The sequence below is a fragment of the Paecilomyces variotii genome, assembly GCF_004022145.1.
Source record: "Paecilomyces variotii strain CBS 101075 chromosome Unknown C8Q69scaffold_1, whole genome shotgun sequence".
Classification (NCBI taxonomy): Eukaryota; Fungi; Ascomycota; class Eurotiomycetes; order Eurotiales; family Thermoascaceae; genus Paecilomyces; species Paecilomyces variotii.
In genome coordinates, this window is record NW_021167140.1 from 2,494,916 (window position 1) to 2,512,363 (window position 17,448).

The 17,448-nt window shown below is 49.3% G+C and overlaps 7 protein-coding genes across 7 annotated transcripts; 3 read left to right on the forward strand and 4 right to left on the reverse strand.

Moving 5' to 3' along the window:
• Positions 1 to 361: 361 nt before the first annotated feature.
• On the reverse strand, positions 362 to 2,405 carry C8Q69DRAFT_440746 (hypothetical protein; the record flags this gene model as incomplete). Its single annotated transcript, XM_028628684.1, has 8 exons — positions 362 to 703; positions 757 to 837; positions 899 to 991; positions 1,050 to 1,352; positions 1,448 to 1,502; positions 1,533 to 1,785; positions 1,845 to 2,076; positions 2,193 to 2,405. The coding sequence occupies 8 exons, from the start codon at positions 2,403 to 2,405 to the stop codon at positions 362 to 364; spliced, it is 1,572 nt and encodes a 523-aa protein (XP_028489315.1).
• Positions 2,406 to 5,355: 2,950 nt separating this feature from the next.
• C8Q69DRAFT_503194 (putative rhomboid family protein) lies at positions 5,356 to 7,301 on the reverse strand (the record flags this gene model as incomplete). Its single annotated transcript, XM_028632468.1, has 5 exons — positions 5,356 to 5,620; positions 5,684 to 5,858; positions 5,924 to 6,257; positions 6,311 to 6,414; positions 6,476 to 7,301. The coding sequence occupies 5 exons, from the start codon at positions 7,299 to 7,301 to the stop codon at positions 5,356 to 5,358; spliced, it is 1,704 nt and encodes a 567-aa protein (XP_028489316.1).
• Positions 7,302 to 7,864: 563 nt separating this feature from the next.
• Positions 7,865 to 8,927, forward strand: C8Q69DRAFT_451992 (hypothetical protein). Its single transcript, XM_028629537.1, has 2 exons — positions 7,865 to 8,685; positions 8,748 to 8,927. The coding sequence occupies exon 1, from the start codon at positions 7,971 to 7,973 to the stop codon at positions 8,511 to 8,513; it is 543 nt and encodes a 180-aa protein (XP_028489317.1). The 5' UTR covers positions 7,865 to 7,970; the 3' UTR covers positions 8,514 to 8,685; positions 8,748 to 8,927.
• Positions 8,928 to 9,227: 300 nt separating this feature from the next.
• On the reverse strand, positions 9,228 to 10,696 carry C8Q69DRAFT_32828 (Mob1/phocein). The gene is made up of 3 exons (XM_028627440.1): positions 10,148 to 10,696; positions 9,979 to 10,093; positions 9,228 to 9,921 (listed from the first exon to the last, which is right to left on the reverse strand). Exons 1-3 carry the CDS (start codon positions 10,389 to 10,391, stop codon positions 9,414 to 9,416), a joined length of 867 nt encoding a protein of 288 aa, XP_028489318.1. The 5' UTR covers positions 10,392 to 10,696; the 3' UTR covers positions 9,228 to 9,413.
• A 553-nt stretch (positions 10,697 to 11,249) lies between these two features.
• C8Q69DRAFT_440750 (Leo1-like protein-domain-containing protein) lies at positions 11,250 to 12,765 on the forward strand (the record flags this gene model as incomplete). Its single annotated transcript, XM_028628685.1, has 3 exons — positions 11,250 to 11,437; positions 11,494 to 11,683; positions 11,737 to 12,765. The coding sequence occupies 3 exons, from the start codon at positions 11,250 to 11,252 to the stop codon at positions 12,763 to 12,765; spliced, it is 1,407 nt and encodes a 468-aa protein (XP_028489319.1).
• Positions 12,766 to 12,976: 211 nt separating this feature from the next.
• C8Q69DRAFT_451997 (putative C6 finger domain protein) lies at positions 12,977 to 14,754 on the reverse strand. Its single transcript, XM_028629538.1, has 2 exons — positions 14,463 to 14,754; positions 12,977 to 14,387 (listed from the first exon to the last, which is right to left on the reverse strand). The coding sequence occupies exons 1-2, from the start codon at positions 14,587 to 14,589 to the stop codon at positions 13,207 to 13,209; spliced, it is 1,308 nt and encodes a 435-aa protein (XP_028489320.1). The 5' UTR covers positions 14,590 to 14,754; the 3' UTR covers positions 12,977 to 13,206.
• Positions 14,755 to 14,868: 114 nt separating this feature from the next.
• On the forward strand, positions 14,869 to 17,447 carry C8Q69DRAFT_451998 (ribosome biogenesis protein erb1). Its single transcript, XM_028629539.1, has one exon. The coding sequence runs from the start codon at positions 14,939 to 14,941 to the stop codon at positions 17,321 to 17,323; it is 2,385 nt and encodes a 794-aa protein (XP_028489321.1). The 5' UTR covers positions 14,869 to 14,938; the 3' UTR covers positions 17,324 to 17,447.
• Position 17,448: the final 1 nt, after the last annotated feature.

Sequence of the window (17,448 nt, forward strand, 5' to 3'; positions counted from 1 at the left end):
TGAGGCTGAAGATGTCTTGAGTGCTCTAGCCATTCATTGTGACAGGATATATTCATCCCGTGTCTTGCAGGGAACTCGATTGGCCGGGCTGACTCACCGCAGCCTGTTATAGAAGGATCAAACTGTCGGGTTACTAAGTACTATTTGTTGTTTTTTCTTCTATAGGCTTTTTACGAAGTAAGAGGTTTGGTACTCGTTTCTTTTTTGTTAAGCTCTCGATGTCCCCCTTCCCCTGGGTGCCGCAGTAAAGAATGATAAGATCTAAATAGTACAATTATAACGACATAGTAAGCATGTTTTAAAACGACCTCTATAACCTGGTATGTTCCAGCCATCTACAATCAGCCATGGCTACTACAGATCAGTGCTTCAGCATTTTTGTATTGGAAGTGCATACTCCCTCCGTCAACACATCAGGCAAGGAACCACCCGGCACGATTCCCGTTTCCAGATCTGAGGACTTTCGCGATGGCTTCCATGGCAGCAACCAGCTAAGAAGCTTCACTTTACCGAGTGTTCTTGGCGGTTGGGCCTCATTGTCTGGCAATTCCACAGTTATAGTACTCAGATGAACGAACAACCACCAAAGGACGACCGTTAGAAAGGTCAGGGGTATCGAAATAGCTGCGAGAATCCAGGCTTCTGTCGATACGTGCGTCTTTCCATCATTATCAGTTTTGACGAACGTCGTTGAAAAGAAGTTCTGAATTTTCTCAGTGATTGTGTCGTCTCTAGATAGGAACAGGATTAACTTACGGCGACAACAGTCGTTGGAAGATAGACCAAGCTGATGACAGTGAGAACCTTGACAGCTGATGCATCTAGAGCACTTTTGAGCTGTGAATAGAATAGTTAGACCATAAGTATTATATAGTGGTCGGATGTAGAGCTAACTAACCGTAAGAGCTGACAGAAACTTGCCATCCCGTTGCGATGCGATGCCTAAATCTTTCAGGGCCTTTGCTTCTTCGTAGTCCAGGAGGGTTGACAACTGAAGGATAAAACTTAGTAAATGCATGTCTTGATAATCTTAAAGACAGTCGACTCACCATTTGTGCAGTCGATCGCACTTTTTCTGACAAGAACTCGGCACGTTGGACGTACATATCTGCTTCTCGAACATAGCTGTTAAACTCTTCCAGGAAGTACACACAAGTCTGCACTCGCTCAGTGGAATTATCTAAGCAGTCCTTTTGACACTGGTCGCGGACCTGAACTATATTGTTCAACATGTTTACGAGGATCATCTTCATATCGATGGTGTACTCTTCGAGCTCGTGGATGTGTTGGCGATCGAGAAAGGTGATGTTTCCATCCACCTGCTGAGCCACTGATCTGTCTTTCATCGAGAGCTGAGCAAGTAGAATCTTTTCTGTCTATTATGTGAAAAAAATCCCTCACAGTGTAAGTGGGCTTGAAATTGTTTCTCAGAATTGGAGCTACCGACCTGTTCCTTCAATTTGTTCTCCACCCACGCCATGTAATCTTTCCAGTCCCTCAAGCTATCAGTCATAAGAACCCAATGGACATACCAAGGCGAAATGGGTTCTTCAGCCTCTCGTGCTCTCTCAACGCCGCGAAGAATATGCCTCTCAGCAAATAAAGATGGTGCCACTAGCAGAAATGTAGATATTGGTCGGATCTCTCGAGAGGTAATAGCTAAGTCTGGAATGTCACCAGGGGCAATTTTATGATATATTGCAGTCTGTCGAATCGACCAGGGCGATTGGCCATCAGTGAGATCTCGTCCATTGGGTTCCACGCGTCGGAGAATATACGAAAATTCTACATCCGCGTCAGCTATGGTTCAGACTGAATGGATGGCAATAGTAACTAGGACTGACCGCAGGCATTATTGGATCCTGTTCTTCCTACGGCAAAATCGCGGAATTGAAACCCTGCGAAGCCAAATTCGTTCTCGTTGTGTCTCCAGCCAAAGGAAAGCATGTGTTGCCAGAAACGCGGAAATATTTTGTATTGCCTTGCAAATTCTTCGAAGACATTGCGACAGATCTTGAGCCTTCCCCAGGTATTCTCGTGTCGGATAATGAAAACTTGAGATTGATGTACTGAGGCCTGAACTTGAAGTTAATACAATACAATACTGAATAACGCTCGGTATTCAAGCTGGCCTCAAGTAGTATAGAATCTGAAAAGATAGATGCTGCAACAACGCATATTGAACTACATACCTTTTTCAAAGAATAAAGCTGCTCAAGGTCCGCGACCACCTGTATTGTAGAATGGTCTTTATCATTTTCCCCACACATGCTATTCCCACGTGCATCTAGAGGTAGATAATATAATTGAATACCATCATCGGTAGATCTAAACAAAAAGGGGGCTTTTTTATTGACTTTGATTTCCAGTGATGCTCTTTCGGCTTCAAGACACATTGAAGCCATTATCACCACTTAATTTATCGCCGGTGTTAAATCTGAACACCTTGGCAGAATCGATATCGTTACAGCGATTTAAACATAACCCTTCTATATTGCCTTTCAAGTCTTCCTTCTTCCTCAGACTGTCTAAATAAGCCTGGTAAGAACTCTACGGCGAAGTTCGCAATCAAATCAAGTATCTCCCTTCCTTTTCACCCCACGCCCGGAAGCCCTTCACTCGAAGATGCATTTTCAGCTCGAAAACTGTGATTTTTCTTTTTTAGCATTATGCATGCCATTTCAGCTGCATGTCAGAGCCTCACACAACCCCGCCTTCGGCAATATCTCAGGGTGAGCGGTAAGAGGACCGGGTTTGCGGGAGAGTAAGCGCATACACAGTGCCACTCGGTTGTGTCTGCTGCACGAGGCAGCAAATAAAGAGCGAGCTAGGCAATGAAGGTGGGCATAACACAGACCGCATCATGTCAGCCTTTATAACTCATGTCTAGTTCTTTTTACAATTTTGTCGACTTCTCGCTGGATACCTAACTTAGCCCATGTGATCCTGTGGGCAAGACAGCCTTCTATCAAAGATGCCCTTCGCTAAGAGACGTTGACGGTTCACCAGCGCTTGGAATGTCAGGCATGAATGCAGTACTAGGGTGGCTCGTAAGTTCTTATCGTTATGCATCACGAGGCATCCTTGCTAGCTTGAGAATGGCTTCATAGGTGGTTGGAATCTTGCGCAGGGAAAGTCGGTGTGAACATCACTTGACTGTTTGAGTTAATATGCGGCTGTTATTAAAATGACATCTTTTCATTGTACAAATCCGAAAAAGCGACTTCCGCTAAGTATGCAGTATGACAGCATTTAAACGAAAATAAGTTGAAACATGAATGAGAGAGAAGAAAAAAAAAATAATTGATAACTATCGGTAATCTGAATGGTGACTGGGGATATTGGTCATCGCCATCTTGCCATTCTTTGACAAGAACTAATCTGACGCTGTGTAGTTATATCAGAACCTCTCACGAGCAGAATAATAAAAAAAGAAAAGAAAAGACAAACTGAGTCTTACAGCGTTAATAATATCGTTCGAGGAGGACGGCCTGTAAATCTTATAACGGTTGAGCCTCAGCTTTTAGTGCAAGAGCGAGTTAGCATACTTAACATGGAAGATCATAGATCAGCAATTAGGTGATTCAGACCTCAACGAGAAAGTTGTTTTGGCCTTTCTCCGATGTCCCGTACACGTCTCGAAGGAGTTCAATAAGTGCTCGAGGATTGATATACTTGCTCTCGATCACTTGAGGCTCAGGATTATACCGATAGTTTGACATTTCGGACCAGTTATTGACGTGGGAAGTTGAACGTTGCATTTTGATAAAAATAATATTGCTTTATTTGATGGACAAGGTTATAGGAAAAAGCATGTATTGATTGATTATCTATACTGTGAAAACCCCCTATGGAAAACTTTCGGATTGAGGCTTATTGCCATGGACGCCCCTATTTATAATCCTACTCTATCATGTCAAACATCTAGCCCTCGGTAGAACATGATTGAATCTGCTCCTAAGTATTGACGGGTCAAGATCAGCGGTAGCGCTAGAAATGCAGGACTAGGACGCAAGGGTAGGATGCGCAATGAGCGAGGCTCGGATCATACCTCGGTCAAATGAGCAGGAGCGACAATTACGAGCCGCCCAAGACGCTCCTATCAGGAGGATGTCAGCACGGTAAGAATAATGTGACCAGTTAATTGAGCTGAATATCTTGCGCTGAAATGTACTTCCCTGTCAAGAGAACACAGGTGTCACAGTCTCGGACAAGACCATGTGCACGAAGGAGAAAATGATTTGACTCACTTTAACTTCAAAACTTCCTTCAGGGAATAACTGCTTCAGAAGAGCGATAAGGCGAATGGGTTGGATGTAGCGAGATGAGAGAACTTGCTGGGCCATGGTTCCTTTCAGCTGTGTGAATCCTTGAATGATCATATGGCGGATCTGTGATCCTGATTGCGCCTAGGGAGGCGAAGTCTATCGAATATACGCCTTGAGCGTCTCACTAAATATAATCACCTCGAGGATATTCACCGGTTCGTGCGGTGGCAAAGTTCCTCTCTCCTTCGCCTCAAGTGTAGCTGAATGGAATCAGAGCATTTTGTTATCATCCAATGCTAATGCAAATAAGTGCCCGGTGGCAGAAGCTGAAAGTTGGGGGCACAAGGTGTTCAAGGAGGAAAGTATGATCATGCAAGTCATCAACGTGTATCATTCATAGACTAATACTGCAAGACGTGGCTGGATCTTAGTAGATTTAAATTCCCAAGTATGAGCCGAAAATTACCTTGCCAGTCTTGATCACCTTGAGGCTCTAATGAGAGCTCTAAGGTTGTCTAATTCCAATTTGTCAGTTGCTTATTTCAGGCAATATTGGATCTGCGTGCAGTAGACCTATTCATCTTGTCACTAGCAATCACTGAAATAATCCCTTTCCACAGTTCAGCAAGCCAAGTATCAACAGAAAAGCTGCTTGGATTTTGCCTATTGGGTTCTCATTTATCTACGCTGTTGTCCTCGATCGTCCTCTAACTATGTATATCGTTATTCATTGGATCTGATTTTTTTTTTTCTCCCACTACTTGTCTTGAACAGTCGATTAACTTGGAATCGTGTCTTAGAGTCGGGGTTATTGAGTTATGTCATTGAATATCCTTTGCCCCTCGTCTGGATCAATGCTTATTTGCCTGAATCCTAGTCTGCTTTATCTATTCCTCGCATTTAGCTATTAGACCCTTTCTCTATTGACATAAGCATGTCGTAGTTCTACGTTAGTAAATCTGATATAATTTGTAATCATAACTTTTTATCGGGGATTCAGCACGTATATAAAATAGAGCAGGGTATTTCTACAATTTCCTTAAATAGTCTATTTCATGTAAACCAATCGATAAAATTGATCGACCGATTAATCTGAAAACAACCTCCCCAGAATACCCAGTTCCTCTCTTCGTTTCTTCTTCTCCCTATCTCGCTTGATTTTCCAATACGACGCCCACGCTGCGCCGGTTAGGTAGCCGCCTAGATGGGCCCAGTGGTCTAACGCAGCGACGCGGAAGGGGGTGAAGAGGCTGATGGCTTCGAAGAGCACGATGCCTGTGAGGAAGACGGAGCCACGGGCAGAGATGGTGTCTTGCCACTCGCGAGGGAGGAACCAGAGGGTGAGTTTGTCGCTGAGTTTTGTGTGTTAGTGTTGGATTGGAGAAATTGGGGAGCTTAGGGAATAGGGTACGTACTTTGAGTGAATCATACACCATGCAGCGACGAGACCGGCAATGGCGCCGGAGGCACCGAGAGAGGTTACGGTCAATTGCTTCGTGAGCACATGTGCGCTGAGAGAGGTAAGGGAGCCGATCACGCCGGATGCCATGAATAGGGCTAGGAAGTTACCACGGCCGATTTCGTCGTGGACTGAATTAGACGGCGGAGTTAATTTAGCCCTCGAACTGGAAAAGGAGTCGAGGTTATGAACTTACGTCTTGTTCCGATGAACCATAGAATCACCATGTTTGTAGCAAGATGCTTCACCTGCTGATGACTGAAGACACTGCCCACCACGCTCAACGCGTGCGGGTAGATAGGCACGCTGATGAAGTACTTGTTGAGCATTCTCCATGCGGGTGGCCAGAATTTCCACAAGGTAAAGACACTTAGGTTGAGACCTATGATGGCCAGGACAGTTGCTGCCGCCGGCGGAATGTCTCGCCACATACGGTCCTTGTGAGATGGAGGGTCATACGTCTCGGCGAACACATAGCACAGACCAAGGGTAAGCAGGGTCACGCCAAGAGCAGGAAGAATTCGGCGGGCCTAGCAGAAGTCAGTGGAGCCGATTATATAGTTGCGGTACGCCGGGCACTTACGGTTGTCAGGTTCGAGGTGTCGATATCATTGTTCGTAGCGCGCAGATGATGCTTTTGGATCCAAGCCAGCAGCGGACGCTCACTGGGATCAGCACGGGGACGAGCTTTCAGGATCGTTAGAAACTGGCCATATAAAGACACCCCAGATGAGAAGATAATACCCACCCTCAACGACCGCTGATTCTTCAAATTTCTGCAGTTCCGTATTCCTTTTCAGCGCCTTGGTGATCTTCTCGTAATCCTTGGCTTCGCCCTCCAGCCATTCTTTGCGCTTCTGCTCCTGTTCCGCCAAGAGGCGCGCCTCGTTCTGTTCTCGATATTCCTGCAAAACACTCTTTCCCCAGGGATCATTGGCCTTGCCCAATTCCGCATCATAGTGGCCGCTCTGCGGCTTATACAGGCTCCTCAGCCTCTCCTCTTCTTCTTGTTCCTCCCGTTCGATCCGTGCGAGAATAGCAGCATCCTCGTCCATTGGGCGATTCTTCCGCAGCCATTGTAGACCGGCATCGATAACGAACGGGCGCGCAGAGCGGGCTATGTCGGACGGAAGGTCGAGGTCGAGAGTACCGTTGATACGACGGCCTTGTAGGACGGAAAGAATGCGATTTCCCATTGCTGGAGAGATTTTATTCGGGCCAAAGATCTTGTTGATCTCCGCGGCGGAGAGCGGTTTAGAGCTGATGGGGACGCCATGTTCGACCGGTTCGTTGGGTTTGGGAGCTGGTGTACTTTTCGTCTTAGCAGATCTCGTAAGGAACGAGGAAGGAGGTTGATTTGAGTTGAAAGATGTGCGGGGGAAAGTCAAATATCCCAGTCCTAGCGGGGAGATGAGCTTTCTCTGTGAACTATAGAGGCGCTGCGCGGGCAACTCGCGGAAGTACGAGTACGAAACCGCCGGGCGGAATATGGCTGGGCCAGAGAGGAGAGAGTTGGAGGATGCCCGGAGCCCCGGGCATGGGATCCGCCATCCTATGGAGAATACATTGCTCATCTCCACGGGATTATGAGGCTGACGTTGCGCTGCACGCCGGAGGTTTTGCGGCGACTAGGACGATCGAGATGCGATGGGATGCGCGGAGCTTCCGCTCTGGGTTTCTCCGGCTTCCGGTCGATTGTTCCGGACAAGACAGCGAGAGATCAACAAGACGGACTCGAGGCTACCTGCAGTAAGAAGGGGAGCATGTAGTAGTGAGGTTGACGGTATTATCTAGGAATATGCTATGGAAATCTGCTTTTTGATATTCCGCTTGGGGATCTGCTTATGGTATGAGTCCTAGTCAGTATGTACCTACTGTACATAGTTCCAACATAGAATGAGTAGATAGCTACCTTTGGACATAGATCCACTTATAATGATCTATTTCCGCATTATCATACCTCATATCTCACATTAAACCACCGTAGAAAGATTGTGCTAAATCAGAATAGTATATATATATTTTTATTCTTGTTTAACGTGATGTATATAACTACTTCTCGCAGATGCGACGCCACGTGATGATAGCGATAACCGCGATAGCGATCGGCGTGAGCCTTTTCTTCCCCAGACATTAAACTATTAGCTACTGATATTCCAGAGCCTCTTACCCTCCATCCTGAAATAACCTCATACCTCTGTATTACCGCCTAGCCCTCACAACAACCTCATATAACCTCAACCATGTCCTCCGAACCACAACCCATCACCCCCGCCGCCTTCGCAGAGGCGCTCAAAGCCCTCCCCCTCTCCGCCGTCTACGCCAAAGTATCTGAGATCCGCAACTCGATCGCGCATCTCCACCGCTCGAACGCAGAACTGAAGCTATTCATCGAAGAATCCACGGAAACAGAGAGCGACAAGCGCGAGTTGGAGAGCTACATCTCTGAAAACGAGGGGGTTATCGAGACGATGAACGAGAGGGTAGAGTTGTGCAAGGCGGAGGTTGAGGAGCGGGGACAGCAGTGGATAGAGCTTGATGCGGATACAGAGGAGCAGGGAACTGTGGCTGCTGAGGGAGAGGAGGCGTCGACTGCTGATTCTGCTGCGGCGCATGCGTCTGGGGTTAATGGGATTAATGGGACGGGTGGAAGTGGGATAGAGGGAGGGGAAGCACGGGTTGGTGGTGCGAGTGCTGCTACGACAAATGGGACTTCATCTCAGCAGAGCATGCCAGCAACGGGGCAGCAGGATGTGGAAACGGAAGAGGAGGGTGTTTATCTGTGAAGTCTTACCGGGTGCAGCTGTCACATCCAGCAGAATAGATATTTTGTTGAGAGAAGGCCGCCGTTGGCTGTCTCCGTAGGGAGAACTGGACCCTGCTTCGAAGGACCACGCAGCATCTCAGTACAGGGCTTTGATGCAGACCTCAGGATTGAATGTCATTGATACAGGCTCGGTAAGCTGACGCTGCAGAGATGGCCGAGTCCTACGGCTGACATCGACTGATAGCCTTGACAGTCAGAATGGGGGTAGTCAAGTCGAAGTGAGCATGGAGAATCGAGACGCTCTTCTCAAGATACACCCGTCTGGTTATGAAAAGGGAGAAGCATTCGAATTGAGTTGTGATTTTTCGAATATCAGGGACACCCAAGATTCCGTCACCGAATGTGATGTTATCATTCATGTTGCAAGGGAAAAACTACGCACTAATAATTCTAGACAGCTCTTTTTATTTCCATCTTGTGACCTCAATACGGCCACTGACCATCATGCTAGATCCATAAGAACAAACCACAGAACAGTGTTTGTCTAGCTGACCGTAAACAGGAAAAGAAAAAAGCATGCTCTGCTCTGTCCCGACCGAAGGACCCGTAAAGAACTGACGCTCCATCAACAACAAAACTAGACATGCTAGATAACAAACTGGGGTTTTCAATATCGCCATGCAGAACATAAGAAAATAGAATATATCACCGAATTTCGGATCAGGACAGCAGGTATCCGTTCACTTCATCTGTCCACCAGAAGACAACAACAACAAGGAACTGGGAAAAAAAAAAAGAAGCGAACATCCAACGCCAGGTTAGAAGATATGCCATTGTCATCCATCAGATGCAACCAGGAGTGTATGGTGTATTTGAAAGAAATTTGTTCTTCTTCTACGCCGTGATGGATCCTGCTCGATCACGCCGTACTCTGTGGCTGCTGTGGCTGCTGTTGCTGTTGTTGAGCCCAGTGACCTGCAATAGCTTCCGGAGGAATCTTCTCCTGCTTGATGAACAGGTCGATGAGGGGTTGCATCGGCTCCATCTCCTTGTCAGCGACCAGTTTGTAGTATTTGGCGACAGTGACGAAGTGGACGAAGCTCATATTCAGCATCTCATGGCGGTTGATGTGCCAGAACGGATCGAGCCAGTGTCCATGATACAGGTGCGCGTAGCAGCGAAACATCTGCTTCATGATACCCTGGCAGTCCTTGTAGAAGGTCTGAGGGAAGCCGCTGGACTTTCCAATCCAGTCGTCTCCACTCGCAGCATCTCCAACGGCAGTGCGAGGCACACCATTGACCGGGTCCGTAGGGAACATGACGGGGTCATGGATCTTGCTGACAATCCACTTCTCGACACGATTGATAAACTTGGGGGCAGAAATCTTTGCCGCACGTCCGTCCACCAGCCATGTGTATGTCAATCTAAAGATCCGTCAGTGACATCGTCGACAGCATCTGGATTGAGAGAACGAAACTGACCGGCCAGCTGACATGGTGGGGCAGGTGTTTTCATTGCAGATTGGAAGCCCAGTCACGGTGTTCACTTCTTGGATCACCTGGAGCATACCGTGGAGTAGACGGTACTGCTCGACAACTGTTGTGTATTAGCCCCGCCATTCTAGAACCGCTGCGGCTGATATCGACATACTCTGATGAGCCAACCACTCTCCCAACTCGACATTTTTGGGACAGGCACACAAGGTCAAGAAGTTTCCCTTCACATTCAACGGGGCGTACTTCTCCTGGAAGAAATACTTGGCCGAGTCATTGTTCTCGTTGACGGTCGCGGCGCTGTCCACCGAGAGGGTCGAGTTGACGGAGGGGGAATGGGACATGACGCCCCCCTGAGCTGGATATGCCACGGGAGCCTGGTTTGGGGCACCGTTGTTCATCTTGGGCGAGTTGTTTTTGTTGTTACCTCCCCTGCCAAACCCCTGGCGACTAGATAGATGAAGACAAAGATATCAGCAACACAGTTTCAGATGAAAACCATCAACCCATTCACTGATGGGGAGTGAGCTGGATGCGCAACATGTCTGAGCAGGTGAGACCAGTGTATTTAAAGGCAAGGGAGCCTTTGCAGTGTTGGGGCGCACATGGTCCTGTCATTCAGAAGCACGGGGTAAAGGGGGGTCGAGGAGCGGAGAGCGATAGGATAGGGTGTCGGGGGGTAAGCCAGCAAAAGTTGGGGAATGCACTTACACGCTCTGAAAGAAGGTCGCCATTGTGAGGGAAAAGAAAGGACAAAGAAAAGAACTGGTCACTGATAGACACAGACAAATGACCTTAGATGAAACCTCCAACACAGAGCACGACCGCAATCCTGAGACGAGAGAAGGAGAGTGAAAGTGAGCCCAAGACAGTTCTGGCGTGTATCTCCATCCCCGTTGTGGAGCTTGCAGCGGCGCGACCAACACCAGAACCGACTAACTACTACTGACTACCTGGAACATCAGTATCTCCGGCCGCCTGTTGAGGGATAGTGCCCGATCGCGAGGAGCTGCTTCGAAATGAAGGCTGGGATGGATGGATGAATGAAGGATAGAGACTCCGACACGCCACTCTGCGGTGAACCTTTTTTTTTATAACTTGGGAGGGGCAGACGCATCGACGGAACTCTCTGCTAACTCACCTCCATCACTTCTTACAACCATCTTCCCGACTGCGCTGCGCTGCTTTTCTCCTGCTTGATTATCTTCCCGAAGCTCTCCAGCGCGTCCAACACATCTACAGAGACTTAGAAGGAGGTCATGTCTTCCTCAGATGAAGAGGTCGTTCGCCGTCCAGGGCGCAGCACGGATGCCAGTCGTGTCCAGAGCCCGTCTGCCAGCGAACGCAGTGCTAGTCCCAATGGCCGCGCAGAGAGTCCTCTCGGATCGGACAAGCTCAATGCAGATGACGATGCAGACCTTTTCGGTTCTGACGGAGACTTAGAAGAGTATGGCAACACTATGTATTAAACTATGTATAAAAATATATGCCCCATGCTGACAGGCCCAGTGAACGACCCAGACGCACAATCGACGACGAAGAGCTAGACTCGGGGGATGATGAGGGTCGCTACGACAGAGCTGGGGACCGCATGGATTATGACGAGGGCGAAGAGGGAGGTTACAGAGAGACACTCAATGTCATGGACCTAAATCTCGGACGTGCGCCCGAACCAGAGTCTTCCAATGGAGAGGTATGTCTCAACGGGAAGCCATGGGATAATCAAACTGACATCGTTGGCCCCAGGTGTATACTCTAACCGTCCCGAACTTCCTGTCAATTGAAACGGAAGAATTTAACCCAGAAACCTACGTGGCACCCCCGTTCTCGACAGCTTCCACTTCACTGTGTTGGCGATTCGACCCTAACGACCCGTCGAGTCTCCAGTCCAATGCTCGCATCATCCGGTGGGAGGATGGCTCCTTGACTCTACAGCTCGCTTCCGCACCACAGGAACAATACAGAATATCCTCGAAGCCGCTTGCACCGCTCAACAAGGCCGGTGACTACGAGTCAGAGTTCGATGCTCATGCTTACCTGGGAGCCGCTGCTGAGAGGGCGTCCGTCTTCCACTTAACGTCCCATCTTACACACGGTCTCACGATTTTACCGACTACACACGAAACAGATGATGCTGTGCAACGTCTCCAGGAAGCAATGGCTGCTGCTGCTCGCGCAGGCAGGAAGAACCCTGACGGCACGGTCACCGTCATTGACGTGAAAGAGGACCCCGAGCTTGCGAAGAAACAAGCAGAGATGGCTGAGCGGGAGAAGCTCAAAGCTGCTCGCCGGCGACAGCAGCTGGCAGACCGCGACCTGGACCGGGGCCGTCGTGTCGGTATGTCATACCGTACCGGTGGAGCTGGTCTCACTGTCGGTGGACTCGAAGACGACGACGGCATGATGACAACGAGGCCCCGTGCAAAGAAACCACGCAAGCCCAACCGCCGCGGAGAGATCTACACAGACGAAGAAGAAGAATACGACCGCCGTGGCCGCACCAGGGAAGACGAGTACGACGAAGACGATGGCTTCCTGGTTGGCAGTGACGAAGAACCCGAAGTTGTTGACGATGACGATGAGGAGGAAGAAGAGCTGGAAGATGAGGATGCTGAAGGCGAACTAGACGACGATGTGGCTCCCGCAAAGTCTTCACGAAAGGAGAGAGAAGCATCGCCAAAGCGGAAGAGTCCAGAGCCCGCTGGCGGTGCCGGTTCGCCGCCGGTCAGAAAGAAGCACCGCTACGTTGTCGAGTCGGACGAAGACGAAGAATAAAGATAGCTTCTCGTCTACTGGAGATTCTATCTATTGGTTGCACTCTCGAGCACTTCTCATGTACCATTCTCTCATCCGAACCATTTCACGGCCTTGTTCTTTTAAGGGCTTGATGCCCCTCATGTCATTTCATTTCATGCATGTACCACCATATGAAGTTGAGAGACGGAGCAAAACAAATAAAATAGAAAATGAAACTTTTAATTAAATCATGTCCTTATTCTTGGCTTGTTTTTCCTATTTACGACCCCCACGGTAGGCTGAGTCACATATAATATACCCTGCATGAGAAAAGAAGGTAAGTAGACGAACACACCCATGTTCCCAACAATATACCAGATATAATAAAATGTTCCTTATGTCCATCCTGAAAGAACTCCGGTTGGAGAATGAAAATGAAAAAGATTTGCTCAAAAACGCACAATGAGGGGCAATCATCATTCATGCAACAACACCATCAGGATAGTCATGCGGTTGGAACCCGAATTTAGAAATAACTTCTCTGGCGCGACCGACGATTTGAAGGCAGAGGAGGTTTCTCTCATCTATGTCGCCGTTCGGCTTTAGTGGGCTACAGCCGTTCTGTTCGGTCGATGCCCACCCTTCGGATTGCTGATTCGAATACCCTCGAATCTCAGAGGGTGATGTACCTTCCGCGTGCCACCTTCTCTGACGTGTTTCCATCTCTTTGATGAGGGAAAGCACATCAGGTGTATCTTTGGCTTTTATTGAAGCTGCAGGTTCAATTGGCCCGCCGATGACAGCGTGGCGAATGGTCTGCATAAGCCATTCCCTCCACCTCGAGGCCTCATTCCGAGGATCCCTTGATACGGTAGAAACGTATCCAGCAGGCGCTGACTGTTTTCCTAATTCAACTGGATCTGCCTCAGACACCCGCAGCCACGAATCTGCGAGTATATTAAGTAGAGTGCCCAAGAGCATCACATTTTGCACACCAGTGGAGTATTGCTGTGGGCAGATCTCGCAGCGGATCACCTCTCTTGCCGTGCGAGCAGCTGTATAAAGAGACAGGATGGTTTGATTGGTGGTTGGAAATGAGGTCAGGGTCGACAGATTGCTGAGACAGAGGTATAGATAGGAGAGACAGGTGCATCGCGGGATGCCTTGCGGAAGAGAGAAATTGGATGTCATCCCTGAGTCGAACTGCTTGTCCGCCGAATCAGAGTTTCTAGGAAGCATCAACGAGGATGCTGACGCTGCCGCCGCATAATCGGGCCAAGGACTGTCGGAGGCTATAACAGGTTCCAACATGGTCGATCCATCTTGCTGAAAGAGCCCGCCCTGATCCCCACTCAATGAATTGTAAGGAGCCTGTGAACCTCTCGATATCACAGCGCGAAATACCGGCGCACATAGGTGAAATGCCTCGGTCGAAGACTTAGTATCAGCCCTGGAAGTTCGAGAGTCTAACGGGTTGCTCTCCAAGTCCCCCAGTCCGCCGGAATCTGAGACATCCATGGAGTTTCCATCATCTTCCAGACGTGACTTCTTCTTCGGAGGTCGTCCCATTTGCTTCTGTATCGAGTAGTGGCAGAAGAGCGCCTGTTTTACGCATCGCGAGCAGCCAGTGAGCTCTCCAGAGCATCTCAGCTTACGCTTTCCTGTCCGAAATTGAATAGTTCAGTTTCCGGAGTTGGAAGCAAGGCTGTTAGGACGCCATGGCATTTTACACTTACGACATTCATCACACGCGGCATGCCTTTTTGGAGCAGGCTCCGAGCCCGCGAAACTGCTGTCGTTAAAAGACAGAGGCAGGTCTGATAGTGGATATAATAGAGCGGGGGCGTCAGAAATGCCCGCCATAATGCCGGGGATATCTGAAGATATTCTATGTCCGTTTTATTTATAAATGCAAGCAAGCGGCTGCTCTAGCAGACTGGATAGAGGCAGTCAGAGAAAATCTGTGAGAAAGGGCGTGAAAGGTCCCATAGCAACACGGCTCTTAAAATAAAAAATAAAAAAGGGTCGTTGCTCTCTTGACCTCATAGAGAGAGAGAGAGAGCAAAGACAGAAGGCGGTGAGTCATGTGGGCGGTCAGGAAAAGCAATGCTCCGACGCCGGGAAATCTTGGCCCACCCAAGAAAAAAAGTATCGGAGCAGAAGAAAGAGAGAGACGATCAATCAATCCTTCGACCACCAGCCACCGGCAAGGATGAGTAGCTTCAAGGCCTCGAAGAAGCGCAAGGCGGTCACCCGCGACGTCGAGGAAGAAGCCGAGGCCGTCTCCGGAGACGAGCTCAATGCTGGTGACCTTGACGGAGTCCTTTCCGACAATGCGCAGGATCTGTCTGAGGAAGAAGACGAAAGTGATTCCGAAATTGAAATAAACGATGAATTCAGCGAAGATGAAGAGGACGAAGAGGAAGAACTCGACAGTGATGAGATCCCGTCAGACGAGGAAGACAACAAGGGAGCACTTGTCCAATCTCGTGGAAAATCCAGAGTAAATGTCAACAGCGCAAAGAAAGAGGAGCAAGATGACGAGTCGAGCGAAGACGAAAAGCCCAATTACCGCATAGAAAAAGATGCCAACGGGAACCCCCGTTATGTCTACGACGAGATCAACCCTGACGATAACTCGGAATACTCTGATGTCGACGAAAATGCAAACACCATCGGCGATATTCCTCTGTCGTTTTACGACCAATATCCCCACATTGGATACAATATTAACGGGAAGAAGATCATGCGACCTGCGAAGGGTGAAGCTCTGGATGCACTGCTTGATAGCATCGAGATTCCTAAGGGCTGGACCGGTCTGACCGACCCGTCTACTGGAAAGCCGCTAGAGCTGAGCCAGGATGAGCTTGAACTTCTGCGCAAGGTACACATGAACGAAATCCCAGAGGAGGGCTACAATCCGTACGAACCCATGGTTGAGTGGTTCACCAGCAAGGAGGAGATCATGCCCCTGAGCGCCGCCCCAGAGCCAAAGAGACGCTTCTTGCCTTCGAAGCACGAAGCCAAGCGGGTCATGAAAATTGTCAAGGCTATCAGAGAAGGCCGCATCCTGCCGTACAAGCCTCCAGCTGAGGAAGACGAGACCGAAGAAGATGTCATTAAGTACGATATCTGGGCTGATGAGGCTGAACGCCCTGATCATCCTATGCACATGCCCGCACCTAAGCTTCCTCCGCCTGGTTACGAGGAGAGTTATCACCCCCCGCCAGAGTATCTACCCGACAAGAAAGAAAGGAAAGCGTGGGAAGAGGCCGATCCTGAAGACCGCGAGCGTGAATTCCTGCCCACTAATTACGACTCTCTGCGCAAAGTTCCCGGCTACGAAAGCTTTGTCAAGGAGAAATTCGAGCGTTGTCTCGACCTCTACCTTGCACCCAGGGTTAGGAGAAGCAAGCTCAATATTGATCCTGAGAGTCTGTTGCCAAAACTCCCTAGCCCTGAAGAGCTCAAGCCATTCCCGACCACATGCGCAACTATCTTCAGAGGTCACAAGGGCCGTGTCAGGAGTCTTGCCGTTGATCCCTCTGGGCTCTGGTTGGCAACTGGTGGAGATGACGGTACTGCTCGTGTCTGGGAACTTCTTACCGGTCGTCAGCTATGGAGTGTGAAGCTCAGTGATGAAGACCCCGTCAATGTTGTTCGCTGGAGACCCGGCAAAGACGCCGTGATTCTCGCAGCCGCAGCCGGAGACGACCTCTTCCTTGCTGTGCCCCCAATCCTGGATCCGGAACTTGAGAAGACTAGCATCGATCTCCTTGATGCTGGCTGGGGTTACGCTGCCAGTGCTCCTGCTCCCAAGCCCGCAGAGGCAAACAAGAAGAGCACACCTCCCCAGTGGATCCGCCCGTCAGCAGCTCTTGCTGAGGCCGGTGTTATGGTGGTGATTCCTCTGAGATATGTCGCCAAGTCTATCTCCTGGCATCGCAGAGGTGACTACTTTGTCACCGTTTGCCCTGGATCCTCCACCCCAGCATCCGTCGCCATTGCCATTCACACGGTTTCGAAGCATCTCACGCAATTCCCCTTCCGCCGGCGCCTCAAGGGTGGTGGTCCCCCTCAGACGGCGCATTTCCACCCTTCGAAACCTATCCTGTTCGTCGCCAACCAACGCAGTATCCGTGCGTACGATCTCTCCCGCCAGCTTCTGGTCAAGATTCTACAACCAGGTGCTCGATGGATTTCATCATTCGACGTTCACCCGACCTCCTCCTCGGCTTCTGGTGGTGACAACATCATTGTCGGATCCTACGACCGCCGTCTCCTGTGGCACGATCTCGACCTGTCTGCCCGTCCATACAAGACATTGCGATACCACAAGAAGGCCATTCGTGCCGTCAAGTTCCACCCCAGCGGCCGCTACCCTCTGTTCGCTGATGCAAGTGACGACGGCTCCCTACAGATCTTCCACGGCAGCGTTACCGGCGATATGCTTAGCAACGCAAACATCGTACCTCTCAAGGTTCTCAAAGGCCACAAGATCACGGGCGAACTCGGTGTGTTGGATGTCGACTGGCACCCGAGCCAAGCCTGGTGTGTCAGTGCCGGAGCGGATGGCACTTGCAGACTCTGGATGTGATAGAATAATGCTTACGCTAAATATCTTGTTGCTGTATTTCTTTTGGGCATCATCGCATGCAAAAGGCGTTTATTCAAATGTGCATATTGAAATCTTCTATAGGCTATGGAAAAATATACCTTTCT